Source organism: Kryptolebias marmoratus, linkage group LG19 (assembly GCF_001649575.2).
Source record: "Kryptolebias marmoratus isolate JLee-2015 linkage group LG19, ASM164957v2, whole genome shotgun sequence".
In the NCBI taxonomy this organism is placed as follows: Eukaryota; Metazoa; Chordata; class Actinopteri; order Cyprinodontiformes; family Rivulidae; genus Kryptolebias; species Kryptolebias marmoratus.
The window spans coordinates 10,369,923-10,392,425 of record NC_051448.1 but is presented as its reverse complement, the minus strand read 5'-3'; the positions used below and the strand labels follow the sequence as shown (position 1 = coordinate 10,392,425).

General features: G+C 37.9%; 2 protein-coding genes across 3 annotated transcripts in view; one reads left to right on the top strand and one right to left on the bottom strand.

The window, feature by feature from the left end:
• Positions 1-7,256: 7,256 nt before the first annotated feature.
• On the top strand, positions 7,257-17,318 carry acp1 (acid phosphatase 1). 2 transcript variants are annotated; one of them, XM_017423183.2, is made up of 6 exons: positions 7,257-7,352; positions 8,140-8,213; positions 8,813-8,926; positions 12,113-12,174; positions 12,946-13,051; positions 16,987-17,318. In XM_017423183.2, the coding sequence occupies exons 1-6, from the start codon at positions 7,319-7,321 to the stop codon at positions 17,062-17,064; spliced, it is 468 nt and encodes a 155-aa protein (XP_017278672.1). In that variant the 5' UTR covers positions 7,257-7,318; the 3' UTR covers positions 17,065-17,318. The 2 variants fall into 2 exon arrangements, with proteins under 2 accessions (XP_017278672.1, XP_017278671.1); XM_017423182.2 differs by lacking the exon at positions 8,813-8,926 and adding an exon at positions 8,637-8,750.
• A 1,463-nt stretch (positions 17,319-18,781) lies between these two features.
• Positions 18,782-22,503, bottom strand: part of alkal2 (ALK and LTK ligand 2) — a 6,507-nt gene continuing 2,785 nt past the window's right edge. Inside the window, exon 6 of the mRNA XM_017423216.3 lies at positions 18,782-20,667. Coding sequence (XP_017278705.2) covers positions 20,663-20,667 — 5 coding nt within the window. The 3' untranslated portion in view covers positions 18,782-20,662. The remainder of the gene's footprint in view (positions 20,668-22,503) is intronic.

Below are 22,503 nucleotides of genomic sequence, written 5' to 3'. Positions count from 1 at the left end.
GCAGGTAAAGAAAATAGATGGATGGATGGATTTCCAATAATATTTTGACACTTACTTTTTATTCTAATAAAGATTTATTCTCACCTGCTTCTTTTTTGTTTAATTCATACAGAAAAACACTTGGGTCTGCAATGTTTCAGATACCAACAAGAACTTTTTGCCTCTCTTTGCTTCTTTCCCCTCTTGCATACTGTTAATTCTCTACTGTCAACTTACTAATAAACAGGATAAAAGCTGAAAACAACAACAACAAAAAAACTATTTAAAATCATCTCTTTAAAGTTCATCCAAAGTGGCAATAGTCCAAAATGCGTCAGTAAGAAAGACGTAAAACATCCCACTCCTGTTATTATGGGTGCACATATTCAGATTCTGCAAACTCCCCTGTTGCAGCTTTAAATTAAATAATTGACGTGAAACTCAGAGGTGAAGCCATATTTATAGACACTGAACATCTTGTCTGAGAGATCTGTGAAATCTGTTTCTGATCAGCACTCAGACTCTGGGTGGGATGGAAAAGAGCCGAGTAAACATGTACACTTACACCATTAACCACTTTCCCCCTGAGCCCTTTCACTTAATTTTAATTCTGAACTTACCCTGTTAACTGGAAAAACATATTTTACCCTCTAATGTGACACATCATCTGCTAATTGTGTTTTCTTTGAGTCATTCATAACAATTATCACCAGTCCCTGAGACGTGAATGAAACTGACTGACTCAATTAAGAACCATTCGCAAATTATTAAATGTAATTGCTGCGTCCATCTTTTGGTTACAGTTATTGTTTAAGGATTATGTAAATTAGCTGATAATTGGTAATCATGTATTCGTCTTTAATTACCAGGAATATAAGGTTGTCCTTTAGTCGATGAGTCAAACTCTTTTTAATTAGAGGCTCATTTTACTGTATTTCGGAAAACAACTGTGTTTATCTGGTAATGGATGCAATGTGAGATTAAAGATGTGAATTTCTGTTTTATTTTTATGTAATTGTTTAATCTTGGCCCGAAACACAGGCTCAGAATCAAATTAACTTAGAATTAGACAACTTCATTAGTGAGGTGAATTTTGTGAAAATTTGCTTTTCTTCTGAAGTGTCTCACATGGCTCTCTGAAAAAACTGACAGATCGTAGCATCTGGAAGAAATCTGATGAGCTACCAGTGGCAGAGCGTAACAGCTCCATCATACGCCATAATAAGTCAAGAAGTTGGTTCATGGTCACGTGGTTGTGAGACGCACACCTTCCATCGTCCACGAGACACTCGGATCAGAATTCCCAGGAAGCTCCTACCTCCTCCTGCAGTGTTAATACAAGTTTATTCCCACCGGCTTCTAAACTCTCCTGTCCTTGTACAGATTTTAGCTTCCCTTACACCGACCAGACGTGTTTATTAAACAGACTGAGACAGTACACGCTGCTTGGCATTTGCAAATTTGATGGTGCACAATAAAGAACGAATAAAGGGAGTGTGTCCCGACGCTGCCCAGCCGAGGCGCACTTTCTCCTGGCCACCACAGCCATGAAGAGCCGCCTGTGTCTCCTCCATGCTCAATAACTGTTATATCTCCTTCCACAAGTTCCTCGTCAAATGTCTATCTCTAAATTAATCAGTTTATAAGTTTTGCTGGAACAGTTGTAAAGACGGCTGTATTTTCTAACAGGTCTTCTGCATCTACAACTTGTTAATAAATGCTAAATGTCAAACTGTTGTTTTCTTGATTTGTGCCAAAATTCTATTGAAACTAACACTCATGGTTCTTTATTAAAAGCCTAAACATCAGTCAATCAAACAAAGAAGTTAAAAAATATGAATAAAGTTTTATAGAAATAGACTCAGAATGTAATTATTATTAAATAAGCCTTTTTGCCATGTATTCTCAAATAGTCTGTGTCCATTTCAGCATCCTTGAGCAGCAGTCCAGACAGCTCGTCGCCTCTTCCTCATTAGTTTTAATCATCAGTTCCCCCAGTAACTAAGCTGAGGGCTCAGGCTAAACATACTAATGAGTTAGTTGTTACCAGAAAGAAAAGAAAAGAGACTAAAAAGCATGTCCAGCTGCTATGAAGTCATCACTCTGCTCAGCATCAGTACCTCTTTGATCTACGTACTTTCAGCAAACTGCAACTGAGACGACATATTTTCTGTTTTTGAGCTGTGCTGTTTTCAGTTTGCACCGCCAAATATATCAGTCCTTAAGAACAGTGTGTGCATGATCAATTTCAAACATTCTTTGGAAAAATAGGTATATGCAACTTCTATGAAATTTGTGTTATTATTACTGTTGTGAAGAATACAATTCAATTAGATTTTAAGACCTTGATCCAGCTTCTCTGAAGCTTGTGTCAAAATTCTAAGAAAAGTTTGAGAGTAAAGGCAAATTTCAGTCCCAATCTCATTGAATTCTGAGTGTTTGCGACCAGTGAGTCACATGGCTGCATTTAGAGCAACCAGTTTTTGAAAATTGCGGCTTACTTTGTGTGCACATTTCATTGCAGCATTCATAGCAGCCCCTACATTTATGAATTAATCTGCTGGCCTACACTTTTGAAAGGAAAATAGGAAGATTTGGACCAGTTTTTCTATGATCTCTATGAATAAATGGTGTAGCGTTTAAACCTGAACGTTTTCTGTCAGAAAAGAGCTCATATGCAGGTGTCAGAATACAGTTGTAGTGCTCTTCTAAGTGTCTGACATGCCTGTGATGACTTTTTTGAACGTGTTCAAAACTCAAGCAACAAGACTGCTAGACTCTAGAACTCACACGAGGAAACAGAGAAGCCTCTTAAAGTCCCTCGCAGTGAGATACTGCCTTAGTCTGAGGCCATGGTTCTCAACTGGAAAAAAGTGATCAATTCAGGTTGGGGATGAGCTGCTGCTCCTTCCATCGGAAGGAGTCAGCTGAGGTGATTTGGGCGTTTGATTAGGGTTAGGTTTTCTGGGCACATTTCACTCTAGGAGACCCTGAAGAAAACCCAGAACTGACTGGAGGGATTTTGTACTGTATCTTTGGTTTGTGAACGCGGAGCTGGAGAGTGTTGCTGAGGAGGGGGATATCTTCCTCCTGGACCTGTTGCCTTTGCGATCAGAATACAGATAAGCAGAAACCAATGAATGAATACATGAATAGACTTTGAGTTGATTTTTGGCCATAGTTCTGTCATACATGCACTGTGATACCAAAACATTTCAGGTTAAAGTGTTAGGTTTCACAAACAGTAATCAGCTTACACAGACTTTATCCATTCTCTCGTCACAGTTTGGTAGTTGGCACTTCAGTTTCATCCTTTTTTCTACTTTATGGCTGTCGGAACGTGTGAACAGAATACTTCTTGTTTTACAGGAGGTATTTTATTTCAAAAGGCCAGGATGGTCCGTACTCCTTTTACACATGTTCCACAGATAATCGGCAGGTGTGGAGTGGAATGCAGCTCTCATTACTGCCTGCTGTGAAATAGCTGTATAGTTCTGCAAAGTGAGACCCTGCTAATCCCAGTTATAGCAGTGTTTTACACGCTACAGCAGAGAAACAGCATGCATCCATTTGTAATCCTGGATCCTGCTGTGGGCTCATTAAACCTGCATCAACATCACACATACTGGGGCCTTTTTATTTTCCGAACAGGTTTCTTCCTGAGGTCCTGTTTACACAATGTTGTTTTTAAGTGAAACCAGATAATTTCTGTTGCGATTTGGCCATCCGTGTACATAACAACAGCGATTGAATTCTCTCACATTGAAACTTTTTGAGCTCAGGTCTCAGAGAGGGAGTTTTTGGAGAAGCCCAGCATCGGTGTGAACTGAAACATGCGCACTACGTACGGCTGCAGTAAAACATTTTTCCTGCAATTGGCTAAATTAGAGACACATTAGAGAGCAGATCAACAACAATATGGCAGATAGCAAAGTACCGTTTATGTTACTCACCATTTTTAACATGTAGCAGCAACCTATCCTCATCTTCCAAACAAACATATATGTATTCACCAACTTGGACGTAACTGCTTTCATGATTTCATGTCTGCGTGCCAGATAGTGACCTGGCATTTAAGGCGGACAGCATTACCATGTAAACATGCAACTTTACCCAAATCAACATCAGAAAATCTCTAATGTTTCCAGGAGATCATTCACGTGTAAACAGGGTCTAAATCTAAAGGTTCTGTAATGACTGTAAAAATGAATGTTGCATATTGAAGTGCAATATGGCACTATGATTGCTTATTGTCCAGTATTTTGTTCGTGACTCGCAAGTTTCACACAATGACGTAGTAAATGTTTAAATGAACAAAAAGCCCCAGAAGCATTGTACCTTCGTCAGGGCACAGAGTGCGGTCTTACTCTTAAGGGCTTAAGTTTTATTCTCTGACATCTCAAAAAAATGTGTTTGTTGTTATACAAGACACATCCATTAGCCATTATTAAGTTTATGGCCGTGAGTCAGCTTCAAACGAGCTCAAACTCTGAGGTGGCACATGAGAATGTTTATATGGAACAGGGGTCATTAACAAAATTAAATCAAGAATCCATTTTTAAAAATAAATCAAATAGTTTTATGGGTAGGGGAAGCTTTGATTAGCCATCTCCGTTGTGCTTATTAAAATGTCTGCCGCCATAACTTGATGATATTTGTCTTTTTCAAAATTGTTAGACAATATTCCTGTTGTTATCTTTTGACTGAGAGGTTTCGGTTGTGTCTTTGCCTGTGAATCACAAAACATAAACTGTAAACATGTAATGTAAAAAAAAATGGGACAAATGTTAAATAACAAAATGAAAGAAATCTAATAAAAATAATTAAGACAAACATTTTGATTCAGGCGGAGTTAAGGCCTAAATCATCAAAAGCAGCACGCATTGTTAAAAGTCTGGTGGTAAAATAAATCATTGAGTTAGTCTGCATTTAATTATCAGCTGCCATTGAAAGGCTGGTCTCTGTATGGCCTCTTCTGTGTTTGTTTGTCTGTCATGTAAGTCAACCCAACTCAAGATGGCTCCCACAGCTAAGTGATCTTAGCAAACACAAAAATGGCTGTAACTCAGTCTATTCTACAGATATTGAGCTAAAATTTGGTGCGGTTGTAGCTGAGAAGCATCTGCTAATGCAATATCTTTTAAGATCAGACATAAAAAAGAAGCTGAAATTCTGTTATTTCTCAACATGAGATGATCTTAGTTTAAAATTGTGGCATGAAAGGCAACATGCATTGTGCAGTCCTCCAAGAATTTCTGGGCTTTAACTTAATAAAACTGTAATACTTTTCAGACCAAATAAATGAGCTCACAGACCTGACATGGCCCTCTGATGTAGGATGAAAAAGCACGACATTTTTCTGTATTTTTTATCTAGAATCTAAAGCAGAGATCGACTGTTTCAGGCTTAGATAATTAGTAGTTTATGCCTGTTTGTGAATAAGCTAGACTGCTTAAAAGAAAAAAGAGTGCGTTGGTTCCACAGAAAACTGGACTTACGTCTTGGCAGGCAGAGATCTGATGCAAAACGTTGGGCTTCAACATCTCGTAGGGAAGAGTGATGGAGCTGAGACAGGCTAAAGTCAGCCTGAGGGGAACTGGAAGCGCAACACTGACAGAACAAGAACAGATTTAGAAACTCGACTGGCTGCTTTAACAGCGGTGATGCCTGCAGAACTTGTATCAGGTGGTTGGTGTGTGGTCTCGCTCCAACACACCTGTCTTTACTCCTGCAATGAGACTCAAACAAAAAAACAAACAGGAAACACAAAGGAAGGGGGTTCACGGGGAAAAGATTGGGGCGTTAGTCACTGTAATGACAAAGTTCCCCAGCCGCAAAATCAAAGTGAAAACTGCTGGTGGGACAGATTTGTGTACGTTTCAATTTATTATTAAAGCCTAATTTCTTGGCTGGTGTTACAGCAGGGCCCTGAGAAAACTTTTGGCTAAAAAAAAAACATGAAGCTCCACCACCGACATACATTTCACTGCACTTAATTTTTTTTCTAATTTGACTTTAGAGTGAGATAATAATAATAAAAAACATCATGAAAGAAATAGGAACCTACACTTGGAAGCTTACAGAATTAAGAGAAAAAAAAAAGACAGGCAAAGTTCTTTGAAACTGAAGAAACAAACTTACACGACAAGATCATCAAATAGAGGGATGGAAATGTCCAAACACAAAAGGCACAGGAAGTTCAACATCAACTTTTAATGAAGTGGCTGGTTTAAAGAAACAAATCATTGCAACAAAAACAAAGTTGTAGAGCAGTGTTTGGTCATTTTTCATTAAAAGAAACACTTTTAAAGTAACTTCCATCGAATCTTCAAAAGGATAAAACTATGAGTAATAAGTCCTTTAAATGCAATAATGAAGCACTTTGAATTTGTTTGCTTTCGCAAAGCAAACAGAATATTTGATCAATTCTGGATGTTTGTAAAAAAATGAGCATAATGTTTTGGCATTTGATCTTGTTATAACATACAAGAAATTAGCATTTCTTTTTTAAGAGGTTGTTTTAATCATTTATTTGATTATCTTACAGAAATTAAATTAAATGGTTTTAATAATGATGGGTATTTTGGATCAGATAAATTCATGTTGTTTAAAGTAACTTTCGTCAAAACTTGTCAGGAAAAAAAAATGTTATGAGCAAAGCGAACTGAATATTTGATAAACTCTGGATGTTTGTAAATTAAAATTAGCATAATGTAAAAAAAAAAAAAAATAGTTACGCAAGTCTTTAGCTGTTCCTGCAGGGATGTTCTGCTGGACTTAGTGTCTAAGTATGCCTGAGAGTTCTCTTTTCTTAGAGAGCTATAGCAAGATACTTGATTTCATGTACCTCCTGGTTGTAAATGAGAAATAAACTTGAATCTATTATTAATATTATTGTGTTATGAATTGAAAAAAGGAAAAAAGTTACTGATTTCAATAAGTTTTTTTCATTTGCGGATTAATCATTTAGCTGTATCACATGATTTTAAACATGAAATTCAAGGCACATTCAGAAGCAGACTTTCAAAATAAATTTACAAACAAATAAACACACATTTATATAATTGTGATCATGCTGTGCCCCAGAAGTGCTTTAGGACTAACAGTGTCCGTTTGTTCTTATCGCTTCATATAATTCTGAATCAAATTTGCTTTTCATTTTACCTAAAAAAGTTCATTTCCATGTAATTCTCGTGCGGATATTGGTATAATTTCATCTATTTCTCAGAGCAATAAACTTTGGGGGCCATACATTAAACGCCTGCTCGCTAATAATGTATTTTATTCAGGCAGCGGTTAGTTGTTAACTGTGACGTCATTTAGGACCTTTAGAACCAACATGGCGTCCAAGTCGGTTTTATTCGTTTGTTTGGGTAGGTAATGTTTCGTTTATTTTTAACTTACAAAAAGAGATTTTTAAACAAATATTACATATAAAACGAATATCTAACTGGTAGCATTTTAGTGTATTGTATGTTTTCTTATTCATTTATTTTTTTTATTTTAGGAGCGCTAGCTTGAGTCTTTCAGCGAGCTAACTTCAGCCGCTGTGAGCTGTCACTCGAGCCTCTTTGGTTTTCTTACAACCAAACGCACACTAACCTTGATTTGATTTAAATTAATGAGAGCTGATTTTGACAGGGTCACGAATAGGAAGTGTTAAATCAATTTTTTTTTAAAGCTGCTCGTTGCTCGTTTTTGTCAGTACGAAGAAGGAATGTAAAGTTCAGCAAAAGCATTTTTTAAAAATCTTTTGAAATTAGAGACCAACACAGACAGGAAGTGCTTCCGACGTACTGTGATTTTTGTTGACTCAGTTGACTGATGCCGAATAAACAGTATTCTAATGCAGTTAGAATATTGTTCTTACAGAATAGAAAACAGTACCTCAAATTGAAAAAAAAGACAACAAACATTTTATGTAGTGAAATCTGTGTAACTGCGATCGAAATCTGTTTTAATATTACAAGCCATGTCCCAGTTTAATCTGATCTGTGGCTCATTTATTGTAGTTTAGTAGTTTAATATAAAAACAACCTATTTATCTTAGTAAATCTCTTTTATCCCAGTAGTCATTTTTAAATGCACATATGTGTTAAAATACATAATAATGTTTTGTGTCTTTGGAACATATCATTAATGTTTGTGGGTCTTTTACAGGTAACATCTGCAGGTCACCCATTGCTGAAGCTGTCTTTAGGAAAATGGCAACAGATGCTGGTGTTGCTGATAAGGTAATGTCTCCTGTAGGTCATTGCTATGTTGGCTAATGTTTTATTTTTTTTACCACAATGAAACCATTTATTGTAAAAGATCCACTTTCTAAGTTAGTTATGAACATTTTACTACATTTTCAAAGAGTAAATGTAGTAAAATGTGTCCTGTATTAACACAGATAGTTTACAATGTTGTTCAATGTTTAAATAATTGATGGATTGTCATAAATGGTAAATTATTACATCCATCCATCCATGATATTCGATAAAACAGTAAATCATTTTAATCTAATTAGATTTTGTTTAGTAATTATGAATATGTGGGATCTGAGATGAGATGGTCCTCAAGAGTTCACTAATGTGCAGCCAGTGCCAAACCATCAGCACCTTCTATGTGTGTCAATTTTGCTGTTATTGTTCTCCATGCCTTGCTTTGTCTAGTGGAGGATAGACAGTGCTGCCACCTCCACGTATGAGATAGGAAACCCTCCAGACTACCGTGGTCAAGCCTGCATGAAGAGGCACGGCGTGCCCATGATGCACGTCGCCAGGCAGGTACGACCACACGCACCTCTTAGCAGTAGCTAGCGGCCCCTTTTTGTTCTCTGTTGTTGCAGTGGTTCATAGACAGTGGGGCCACATCTGACTGGAATACAGGCAGCTTACCGGACGCCCGCGGTCTGGCCTGCCTGAAGAAGCATGGCATTGAGACGAGCCACAGGGCCCGACAGGTACAACCAGATGTTCGGTGGCTCCTCGTATACTTTTACGCTGTTACTTCAAACATGTATCATTTAACTGACGCGCCATTTTGACAAAAATGAAAATGCTTTATGAGGTTTTGCAATTTCAGCTTTAAAATAAACAAAAACACTGATTTAAAAAAAATATTAGAAGGAAGGTTCTTGATAGCAGCACAACAGAATAGTTATCCAGGAAAGTGTTGTATGTTAACTGTGTTTTTCTCTAGTTGGATACGCAAACTCTCTTCTCTTTGGAAACAAATGAAAGAGTTGTTGTCCTCTTATCTCTTCTGTTAACTATTTACAGAGCATAACAGCTCTTTCGGGCCTGAAGTAATTTTATTGTTTTCTGAAAGTTTAGTGTTCCTACTCCATGACCATTACCACAGACATAGATACTAGTAGAGCTGACAGGGAGATGTAATTCTTCCTGCTTAGGACCTTAGAGCTGGCCAATCAGAACGTTGTAGTCTTTGTTTGATTGCCAGTAGTAACTGATTTTTTAAAATATTTTTCCCTGTGTTGCCAAAAAAACATAAAATATGCATTATAAAAAGTAACTGAACAGTTTGTAAACATTTCAATCTTTTATCACGGAGTCTTCACATGAACACACATCTATTCACCTAAATATAAACTCTAAACTGTTATACTCCCTTTCCAAATAAATCGCTATAATGTAAGGTCATAAAAAAGCAATCAATTTTTAGAAAACAATTAAATGTGCTTTTAACAAGAACTTTTAAATGTTGAGACACTTGTTTGATTTGGGAAAATTAAACTGCTGATTACTTTTGTCTGTAAACTGTTCTTGTGAAACTTCACTACTTGTGAAATTTATGAAAGAGGCCAGAAATTTCACCAAAACTGTTGTAGATTGGATGTTTTATCATGTAGCACATCAATGTTTCTGGCTTTATTTACTGGCTCATCTTCAGAGCAGCTTCTCCTCCTCATGTGTCCTGCTAAATGTTTTTTTTTTTTCGTATACATAAGGCATCTCTGGGGTTTTACTCTGTGCTTGACATGAGCTGTTTTCTTGGGTCGTCTCAAAGCACACTGCTTCTATCAGACCCTCGTCTAATCTCCTTAAATCAGGCATTTTTGGGACCCCTGGCTTAAGCTCAACCAAATCCACAAAATGAGCTTTGACAAGCTCCTGCCTTTTTCCTCATCAGCCATTTAATTTCTATCACTGGCTGCTTTTTCTTTGTAATGTTCCCGTCTATCCATTTTCTTGAACGTCTGCTTCGGCTAGCATCCAAACAATTTGGCCAAGCGGGAGATTGTTTGGAGACCACTACACCCGCCCAAAAAAAACAAGTGTTTAACAAAACAGATATTTTTAGTTAAGCTCTGGAACAAGTAATGTAGAATGTTTTTCCCTTATTAACATCTGTCAGGCAGACCTTAGACTGATAAAGTTTTGATTTTATGCTTTCTCGTTTATTGTTATATCAACATTTGAGGAATGGCCATCAGTTTTAGCTAAAATATTATCGCCCCGCTGTGATCACATTAACTCTCACCTCTCATCTCTTAAGTTTTGATAGTGCATATATGAAAATATTTTTTCAAATGGAGAACTTTCCCAGCACTGTTACCAAAAGCACAAATATGTTTTCATTCTTCTGCGTTCCCAGTGATCCTTAAGAGTTTGTTGTTGGCCTGTTTAACCCCTGCAGCTATTCTCCATTCTAGTGTCATAACAGATCTCACATCAGCAATGCACACTTGCATGGAAATGTATCTTTTTTATGACTGTATATATAATTTGTTTGTTTTTCCAGTTTTTGTGGATTTGAGCAGTTTTTTTGAACTATTATTCTTACCCTTTTTCATTTGTTTTGTTTCTGTTGCGTATCTATTTAATCTAAAACAATTGAGTTTATTTTATTAAACATGTCATCACTTTTTAAATGTATGATGGTGACTGTGAAATGAGACAGCGCCATGACTTTGGCAGTGAAACAGGAAGATGTTTTCTGTTAAAAAGACCCACCAGTTTATTGTTGCATACTTTTACAGAGCCATCTCTTTATGCCTTCACAAGGGTTTCCGTTTTATGTATGCGTGTTTTAAAATGGAATCTTATTTCTGTTGTCTCTGCTCATTCTCAAGCAGATATGTTCAAAATCAGTCCCAAGTTTCTGTGTCTTTCCTGTGAATCAAGCTTTCTCATTTGTTACATAGAGGATTATTACTGCTTCATTTGACCTGTGGGAGGGCCAGGTCAGCGGGAGCGCAGAGATCAACACACATACACACACTCACACACAGGGATTACACACACAGATTTCTGCCATGCGTGAGAGCGGGGTGTTAAGGTGTGAGAATATAACCGCCTCGGAAGAGTAAACAAAATAAGTAGCTTATGAAAAACAATCTGCTGTTACATGAATGACAGAGATGTCAATATGTATGAGAAATTAATATTTATTTTTTGGGGGGACTTCTCTAAATCACTTATTTGATTATTTTACAGAAAATGACTCCCACAACATTCAGTCCCACCAGGCTGCAGCCAAACAAAGCCTCTGCAGACATGCCTGCAGATGTGCAGCTCAGTTCAATCATAAATTTTAGTGGGACTGTTTTTGGTAAATCAGTCAAGAATAAAAGCAGTGCAGTGAAATTTAAGCCTGATTTTAAACGCTCAGGAGAATATGTTTTCAGCACAAACAGAGAGCAGAAAGCAGCAGGTTACCTTGTAGAGAATTGAGCTGTGCAGCTTGTTGACTGTTGAACTTTCAGCTCACGGTGACGCAGAAATAGAGCTTATACCTCATATTTGAGAGGTCTTGAGTAAGAAATTCGTTGAACCTCCTGCGATTGCTTCACTCTGAAGCTGTTAACTGAGCAACAAAATATGTTCACAGTTTGATACAGTCTTATGAGTCTATCAATCCTAAATTCTTGTCGTTGTTAATAAAAGCAGCAACTCCGTTACGCTCCATAACGTTTGACTTCGCTTACTTGTCCTGGTTTCATGGTTATAATTCAAAATATGGATGACATAAAGGATACAGCCTTTGTTTGGTAACGATTGATGTTTACTGCCGATGACTCTCCCCTGCCTGAAGGACCAGAGGGAGTCTCTGCCGACAGTGCCGAGTTTCCACACTGAGCCAAAACTAATATTTGCCTTGTTCTGCTTCTCTATCCCACTTCCAGGTAACCAAAGATGATTTCATGAGCTTCGACTATATTCTTTGCATGGATGAGAGCAACTTGAGGTAGAGTCATTTTTTTTTTTGTTTGTTTTTTTCTGTGATTTTGGAAACTGAAACCACATAGGGTCGTGGTTTAAATTATGTGTCCCGTTTTATTAATGATGGCTGTTCGGGACGAGAGCAATCGGTGTCGTTTATTCACATTTGTAGAAAAATTGTGGAAACCTTGAGCTATGCCTAACTTGTTGGTGAATGCCTTCCTTTTAATGAGCAATATTCCTTCTTAAGCTCTTTCCAAAGGTCATGGGGAGGGATATTTTTTGCTACTTTGAACGTTTAGGGATCATTTTGAGATCACATGCCTGTGGCAGATCGGATCTGTAAGCAGCTTACTGAGTTCTTTGAATGCCTCGTCTTTGCCCCCCTCCCTCACTTTGTTCTCCTCCCACATACTTTTTTGGCCAGACAGAAAGAGTTCATTTATTATTTGACCTCTTGTTTTTTTGCATTATTATTTTAGACATGAAGAGGTTTATGTGTAGTTTTTGCTTACATGAATCCCCTTACACAATAGTATTCAGTTTTGTGTGTAGTAGTATAAATAATTATTTTTAATGATTTGAGACACAAATAATCACACAGATGCCTGTAATGTATTGGGAAAGGTGTACATGAAAGACAAGATATTATATCCTGCTTTATATCTCCTTGGTGTACTCCACAACACCAAATAAGGTTCTGATACAGATCCAGAGGTCAGATGCTGAAATCCTCATGTAATGTTGTTTCCCGCACTAACCCTCTGGACTCTTATGTCTCCTCTGGTCTTCACAGTGACTTGAAAAAGAAGGCGAACTCTGTGAAAAACAAAAAAGCAGCAATTGAGCTGCTCGGTTCCTTCGACCCGCAGAAGCAGCTGATCATCAAAGACCCCTATTATGTGAGTATTTAAGCTAATGCTAATATTTGTTCTATTTTTGGTGTTAGGACTGAAGGACTCCACTCCAAATAATACACAAACAGCTACAAAATTCATCTTACATAGATGTAATATTTAAAATATTCAAAACGTATTTAATATTGAGCTTGCAGTGATTTTAAAATAGAAGACTTGTGCACCTTAGAGTTTTTAAACACATCCTGAAACCCATCTGCAGTGCAAAAGGTGCAGCCTTTATATTCAATATGAATACGAAGATCTTTAAATGTGGTGATGGATTTGTGACCTGTCGAGGTGCGTACCCCGCCTCTCGCCCAATGACGGCTGCCGACAGGCCCCCAGCTGCCCTCTGACCCTGCACAGGATCAGGCAGGTCAAGAAAATAGATGGATGGACATCTTCAGTTCATTAAAACAATGATGCAGAAACAAGCTTTAGTTTCTTTTGATGTAAATACTTGCTGAAACGAAGCAGCTTTCCCAGACAGCAAAATGAAAAATCATTGGAAACAAAAACGTGAGGTGGTTACAACCTTTCATAAAAATCAATGTTTTCTTTAAAAATAGACAACATATGAAATGCTGATTCTGTAAAAATTTAGATGTTTAAAAGCACAGGCTCAGTGTTATTTGGTACAAAAGTTTGGAGCGAGTGCAGCAGTAAACAACTAAATATGTCATGGAGTTTGTTAAAAAACAAAGAGGAACGTCTCCCAACTAATTAGTTTGATTTGCAACAGGTTAGGAACATGAGTGTGTGTGTGTGTGTGTGTGTGTGTGTGTGTGTGTGTGAGAACAAAGAAAAGCAGTCTTTCTAAAGTATATCCTTTAAGGATAGGAAAGACTGAGGAGTTTAATCATGTTGTAAGACTAAAGTGAAACAGAAAAGTTTATAGAGAAAGATAAATATGAGGATTTCTTCTCTGTTTCAACAATATTTAAAGCTTTAGTCAGTGAGCTGTGTTGTCTCACAGCCAAGCTCTTCCATATTTCAGCACAACAATAACAAAACAAACTGCACGGATACAACAGCATCGCTCCGTGAATATCTGATATTTAAACAGGCTAGGAAATCAGAAATGTGCAAACTTCTGATATTCAGAGTTTATTATCTCTAACCATGTTTTTTTTTGCAGTATAGATTTTTATTTCTGGAGCGAAGCCACAATTTTTTAATCACACACTGTAAAATAAGACATTGACCTTTTCAGGTGTTGATTCTCTGATTGCACCTCTGGTTTATTTATGATTTTTGTCTCAAAAGCTCATTTTAATTACCCCCCCACCCCAACCCAATCACTGTTTCAGATGGTACTAAGTTCTGTAACATCAGACCTTTCAAGTTTTGTCTGCTCGTGTCTGAGGTGGGTTAGCCAAAATAGTAGAGGAAAATCTGCAGAAAAATTATTTCTTTTAGGATCTCGATGCTCAAAGTACAAAACTGAGGGAATTAAAAAAATAAATGATGAAATGAAAATAAATGGCAGCTGAAGAAGACGCTGCCCATCCTGCCTTCAAATGGTTGTGCCGCCCTTTAAAATACCACATTCTGTGTTGGAAAGGGGTTTAAAGAGCAGGAATCTGTTTACAGTGCAGACATTTATTTGTATTCATGGTTTTGGATTGGGCCAGCCTTCAATGGCATGTGATAGTTGCTCTTTTCTGTGCACGTTTCAATCAAAACCCAACGCTGCAGTAACATAATAGATCAGTTACAAGCTTCAAAACATTTGTTATGCAACATTTCTACTCCTGTGCTCAGGGGGTGCCTTATTTTAACAGAGCTGTAATTACTTGGACATCGACATGAGTATTTTTTTAAAATACTTTTTAATATATATTTGGTTTCCGATTGTATTGTCTTTTCACGCAGCATGGCTCGCTCACTTCTTTTGTTCTGTATATGCTCTCTCTGCAGTGGAAAACGCTTCCAGATGATTTGAGCAAGGGGTTCTTGGCTGCATTTTATTATTCTTAAGGGTTGTGGTTAAAAAGAAAAATCAGGATTTGGGGGGGAAATCACTGACAAATATGTAGTGCGAGGCTTCAAAGTTTCACCAGCAGTGACAGCACATCAGTATATTGTGAAACAGGGTTGTTCAGTTTTTTAAAAAATGTTTTTTTGGAAAATATTTCTCAGAAGTATTGATTTCACTGTGTGGTCTTGATGGTATATATGCGTCTTTTCTGTTTGTTGCTGTTTTTACTGCTTAGTTACACACATCGGACCCAGGTCCCGAATAAAACCGTCATCACATCATCGGGGCTGTGGCTGGAAGAGGAGAGTATCTGTCAGTTTTATAGACGTGTCGACAGTTGTATTAGGTTCTCGTTTCTCTGTGTGACGATTAGCTCAAGAGTGTTTTTGCACATCTCTTTACAAGAGCTTCTGATAATATGTGCGGTTTTGGACAGAATATTTACCAGTAGTGGGTTGTGAACCCTCGCCAGCAGCCGAAAGGGAGCAAAAAACGTGTCCAGCGTCCACTCTGACTGTCAGAATAAACTGAAACACAATTTGTTTCTTCAAGGAGATCATTATGAACTTGGTGCTACTCGGCTTTTCTCGTTTGTTACAAAAAAAATGGCATAAATGGAGTCATAAAATGAACTTTGTTGACAGGATTTGATTATTTTTTTACAGCAGTGAAATTATTTTTTTATTCATTCTGATTCTGCAGACAGATTTTAATGTCTTCGCTTGTGTTTTATTAGCAGCCTCCTGATTAGATCTTATCTGACTGAGCTGCAAGTGTTGGAAACAAGGTGGCGACTCAAAGCGGCGAGATAATTACGTGAAAATGAGCAAATTTTCCGTTGCAGTCTCACTGGATTCTGAGTGTTTGCGAACAAGCATTTTAAGCAGTGTTGTTGAATTTTTGAAATAAGAAGGTAGACTCAGAAATTGAAACAAGTCAAAACTGTCTGTTGTGGTGATTTATTACAACATTTCTGGCAATGGACACGTGCTCATACAGAGTGCAAAAGTCTGTGACAAAATCATCAACAAAACAAGATTTTTTTTCATTCTACAGCTCATGATCAATAAACAGTCACCCAGTCAGCTTCAGCCTCATTGTCCCTGATAGTTACATAACTTAATCTCAATGAACCATACTATCATCCTGGCCGTGATGCATTCAAATCCACGTGTTTGAATGTCCTTTTGTCCTTTGAGAGGTATTTTTTACACAATTAACAGAAAACTCAGCATTATTACTCTTTATAATTTCTGAAAAGGACTAATTTTTTTAACTAGACTGTTCAAACTTACACAAGTTTTCATGTCTAATTTGTTTGAGTTAATTGAGGTTTTTACAACCCGTATTTACAAAAAAAAAGTTTAGAAATCATCCAACAGAGATCAAAACCTAAACTTGTGGTCTGGCTTATTGAAATCGTCACCAAAAGTTTATTTCAGTGAGCGACTGTGACCAAGCATGAAAGAAACTGAGAAATCTGATGCCAGTGCATCACTCTGAAAACTCACTGAGTTTATAAAACATAATTAAATGGATGATGCCTTTTAGAATAATCTCCATCTTCTCTGGAAGTGGTGTTTATATGTTTATTAAAGTTGTTCCAAATGAAGAAACAAAAGTCTGAGGAAGACAACAAGAAACTGGAAAGACAGGGATTTTAAAAGTATTGAAGCTTCTTTTGGCACCAAAGCTGACCGAAAGGAATGTGTCCACATGTGAGTTTGGGTTTCAGCACTCATAAATGCTTTGGCACCATCTTTGATGCAATTCGGTGCTCAGAAAAGGGAAAAAAATCATTTTCCAGTTGAGTAGCTCACAGTCGAAGTGTTTTATCCTCACATGGTGGAAGAGGCTGAACTGTTTCTCAGTCTGTGTTGGTTTGTGTATTGATAGCTACAAGCACTTGGCTGCAAACTTTTTGTAATTCATTCATCAACTTATTTGTTCTCCTTAGGGAAATGACGAAGACTTTGAAAAGGTGTACGAACAGTGTCTTCGCTGCTGCAAAGCTTTCCTGGAGATGAACTCCTAACGAGCTCCAACCACGAAGCACCTTTCCTCTGATGGATGAACGGGAATTATCAACCTAACATGATTTGGTTCTGACACAAATACACCTATTAAAATAACTCTGTCATCATGGCTTTCGTTGAGAAACCACCTGAATTCTTGGTTTTAGGGTTGTACATATTATACAAGCTGCGTTCAGAGCAGTGCTGTATCTATATGTTTGTAGACTGAAGACTTGGTTGAATAATAAATTAAATAAAGTTCATTTGAAAAGGGTTTTGTTCACAAATTATTTCTGTCTACACTTGAAAATTTCCTGAATCATTGACACAATTGAGCACTTTGTGTTAAAAGGGTAAATGCCGATGAGGTCAAAGTTCATCCTGTGTTTACTTCACGTTAGAATTTACTTCAAATAAACCTTTGTCCAAAAATAAAACAGTATAAAAATATCAGACTTTTTAAAAGATCTTGAATACAGTTGGAAGGTTTGCGTCTATGTATTTGAACATTTTGACTTCTGCTAACAAAAACAACAAAACAGGAATGTTAAAACCCCTAAAGTTAGTTCAGATTTTTTTAAGTGGAGTTCTGTTGGAAAGTTATGAACAATTCTCTTTCTTGCCGCAGATGACTCTTTGAACGACTTCAGTTTGGGTTTAATTCTGACCAAACTGATGAGCTAACAGCTTAGTCCGAGCAGGAAGTTAAGGCAGCACAATAAGAAGACAACATCCCAGCGGGGGCAGTGTGACGCGTTAAGCAAAGTTCTGCAGGAAGACTGGATCTTCCTATCCACATGTATCAATGTGCACATCTTCATGATGACAGTGGCTTCTTGAAGGGGGATGATGAGCCCAATCTGACCACAAAAACTGACATATTTAAACGTGTAGTTCGCCGGATTCTCCAGATTTCAGTCCAGTTGAGCATCTGTGTGACGCACCTGATAAATAAGTGATCTATGCAGGGCTGATTTCAAAAAATTGATGACAAATCTGTCAGACCTTGATGGGTTAGGGGAGTTTTTGCAGTTAAAGGGGCCTCTGCTCAGGTATAACAAGTGCTTATACAGCTGATCAATAAATATGGTGTTTATACTACTGCTCTGTTATTATTTATTTGACACATTCAGAAACAAAGTGGTGTCTTCACATTATGTGCTGGATCAAATCTTAATGTTAAACCCAACAGCCTGATGTCACTTTACTTGAGTTGAGTGGGTTCAATTTTTTTGCATTAATTTCTTTTCATTTTTTTGGTGTTTTGTGTATTACCTTTAATATCAAACCAGAAAAAGGCAGATTTATTTTTTCCGTTTCAAGAAAGTTTAACGTGTTCTTCGCTCAGTCGGTTATAGATGGGATATTCAGCTTTGTGCCAGTCACCACCTGTCTCTGAAGTGGTGCTACTCCCACAAGGTTGTCTTTCCCATCAGTCAGTCCGTGTTAATTTGTCTCCTCGTTGTAGAGGCATGGTTTCATCACATTCGGAGATGGAGAATACGGCTGTAAATCATCGACCGAGGGTGGAGCTGAGAGAAAGATGAACCAGCTGGTTGTTGGGGGGGGTTTCCACTCGTTGAAGAATGTGGTTTCAAATCCGTCAGAGTTGTCTGTGAATTTGTTCAAACCTTTATAAGCACAACTGGGCTATTTGTACCAAAATAAAGCCGGGAAAAAAAAAAAGAGTGAGACGTCTTTGAGACAGGCTGACTGGTTGCAGGTTGTGCAGAGTTAAAGTATCCTGACGATACACCCAACAGGTGTGGATTCAGGTTCTGACCTTGAAAACACGCTCAGAACCACAGTCTCACAACTGTCTCAGGTGATTCTTCTTTATAATCGTTATCACAGGGAGCATACCTTTGCTCGGTTTGTTAAGTGTAAAGAAGAGTTGTTCGTAACTCTGCCCCTTAATGAGTTTATTTCCAAGGTTCAAGATAAACTTTATTTTCTCCTCAGGGCAATTTGTCAGAGAATAAGTACAAAGAAACAAGAAAAGTACATACAGCCCACACAAAGTGAATTTCTGCCATCTTAATCCCAATCTCCAAAACTTCATATCGGTCCATGCAAATGCTATTTTATCAACCTTTAAACTCACATCAGACAATAATTGTGGCTGAATTATTTTGATACTTCGGCTGGAAGGGCTCCAGGCTGTGCTGGAAGTGATACATCTGGTTGCTACTGCCGTTTCAAACAACCACAGAGGTCAAATACCTATGGAAAGCAAAACTGGCAATGGAGTAAACGTTTTTTTAAAAGCGCATTTGCGTTAATTGCTATAGATGTTTTTAAGATGGTGTTTTAAGACAATGGAAGGCAGCCATTAGCTCATCAGTCTGGTCAAAAGTAAACTCGATTTTCTCAAACTGAGGTTGTTAAAGGAGCTACGTACAACAGGTAAGATGTTAGTTGTTGTAGCCTTTCCACAGAACCCCTCTTTAAAAGGCCTCAACAGCGTATCCCCTTTAAGGAGCAAACTCTCTGTGCAAGAATTGTATGAAAACACTACAAAGCGCTGATTCACTCTGGATGCCGAATCTGGAAATGTATCACGTAAAAGCAATTAGGCAACACCGTCCATTTCAGCTCCAAACAGAATGAGGAAATAAATAAATAAAGACCGTTGCTCGTTTTTGAGTTTGACCTTTTTAAAAACAGCTGTGTCTAGAGCAGCAGAGGGGAGTTCACAGCATCTGCATTCCCTGGACGTGGTTCAGTCATGTGGTCATTCCTCATCTCGAGATCGAAACAAAAGAACAAAGAGGACTCATGTTTGTCCCAATCTCATAATTTATATAAATATATTTCATTTTTTAAATATATATATATTTATATACTTTTATATAACACTCCTTAGCCGTGTGATTTAATGGAAGCCATAGGTGGATTCTTCCATTTAAGTATGCACATGAAACTCCTGGTCTAATGGATCATGTTTTATGTACGATGGAGCCTTTCTATGACTCATATACATAAATGCAAGTTTTACTATCATGTGCTCAAGAAAAGACTGTCCACAGAATGGCCGTGACGTAGAAAAGACCATTTGTGTTTCGTCATGTGGCACAAAAATGCAAGAAAATGTTCATTTAATAATTTCACTCTGAACACAAGTGTCTGACTCGGTGCCGTCACTTCCAGCCGGGGGTCTGCAAGGGCTTTTTTTTCAGGCAGCGCAGTAGAAGAGTCAGAGTCAACCCGAAACACTCAAACAGGGCAAACATATCATAACAGGCAAGCCGCTCTAAGAAAAGCAGGATTTTTCACGTGTAAGCAACATCTTTTTTGGATTCCAGCAGGGAAATAAGGCCCCTCCTTTCTTGCTTTTTTGTTTTTTTGTTGTGTTTTTTTTTTCTTCTCCACTCTTGACTTTCACCGTCTTTATCCTGGTCTGGATGTTTGTTGCCTGGTTGCTCCCATGGGGTGTGACAGCTGACCTTCGAGGCCCAGCCAAAGTGGTGATTGGCAGCAGATGGGGCCTGAGTGAAAGACGAAACTGTCCTCAGTATCAATCAGGCTGGTTCTGATGTAGGCTCCCCTCTTACTGTCCAAGGCACTTTTTACTTAAAGCAACTTATTGTTCTTCTTCTGGAGTACTTGTGTTTGGCTTCAGCCTGCAATGAGAAAGAGAGGCGGGGGTTGATATTCAGCACAGTATCGAACTTGGCAATGCCAGAGAGATCACAAATAATAAATCAACAAGCCTGATTTGCAACAGTGACACAGCAAGCGAATCACTACCAAGAACAAATAAGTGAGTGTCTCTTGAACCGCTGTGAACCAAAGCTCCGTTCCTGCCGAGGTTTATGAGTCTGGAACAATCACGATCATTTCACTCTTCATAATGTTCGGATGCAGCTTGAGCAACAGTTTTGCCGCAAGTTAAAAACTTGCACAGAGACTTTTATGTTATAGTTCAGATCTTTTGGAGTGGGGTTCTATGGAAAGGTTATGGACAGTTACTATCTTACCTGTTGCGGACAGCTCTTTGAACAGCTGCAGTTTTGGAGGAACAGATTTTAATTCTGACCAGACTGACGAGTCCTAACAGGGCCGAGACAAAAAGTGGATTGCTGTTGTCTTGAAACAGCTCCAAACTCAGAAATTTCATAGTGGTTTCATAGTGGCCAGTGCCATATTAGAAACCTTTACATCACCGTCAGTTTTGCACGAGTGATTTACATGATAGACTTCTGTGGCTATTTGCAAGCACAAGTAACTGTAGCACTTCCAGTGCAGCCTGGACCACTTCCAATAGATTTAGTTGTTTTGCTATGAAATTGTGAGATTACAGCAACAATCCACTTTGCTCTTGACCCCACTTTGACTAGCTGTTAGCTCTTCACTCTGGTCAGAATTAAACTCTTTTTTTTCTAAACTGACATCGTTTAAGCAGGTCGTTCAGGTAAGATATTAACCGTTCATAACCTTTCCAAAGAAGTCCACTGCAAAAGATCTGAACTATTCCTTTAATAGCTAAAGGAACATTGTGAAAAGGCTAATAGCTATTTAAGAACATGCTTGGAATGAGCAATATATTAGATTAAATTATATCCATCCATCCATTTTTTTTACTCGCTTTTTTTTCCGGGCACTGGGGAGTTGGTGCCTTTCTCCAGCAGTCACTGTGCGAGAGGCGGGGGGGGACACCCTGGACAGGTCCCAAATCCATAAATTATATGTTAATGTTTATTTTAACATACTTGTTTTTTACCAACCTAGATTTTAATAAAATATTTTTATTACTGATTATACTAGTTTGTCAAAACTGCATTCATGTAATTGTAAAGAGAAGTTGAATTATTCTTCCGTGTTTCAAAGTGGGATGTTTTTAATACATTTGCCTGATTTATGCAGTACAAGTCGATTCCAGATGTTTTTGTTTTTGACTGAGAATCTACACCAGCATAACATACAAGTCAAGGTTTGATATAATTCAGATATAGCAAAGCCACAGTCCTAAACTAGGTGCATGTGTGGCTTTATTAAAGTAGTAACACAACAAGACAGCAGCATCCATGAGTGAAACAGAGATTATTAATCTGAAGTTCTATATTTGACGATCAGCGTCTAATGGCATACCGAAGAACATTTTTAGCTGCTTCCTCCTATATGGACACAAATCCGCCTCCTAAGTTTTCCAATCGGTGGCCAGATAGGGGGCACTGATAACGGGATGGGACACCAAAACTAACAGGCATAACAGAATTACAGTATTTTTATTATAGTGTTAACTATCAGCTGCCACAGCACCGAGTTTTAGCTCCATATCTTTAAAAATGACTGATTTAAAGCCGTTTTTGTGTTGGCTAGAGTCAGTTAGCCGAGGCGGCTAAATCAAGTTGACACCAGAAGTTATTCAGATATACATAAACACCCAGTTATTACTTTCTGAGACCTTCATTAAAATCCATGAAATATATAGGAAGGGCCCCCCCCCCCCCCCCCCC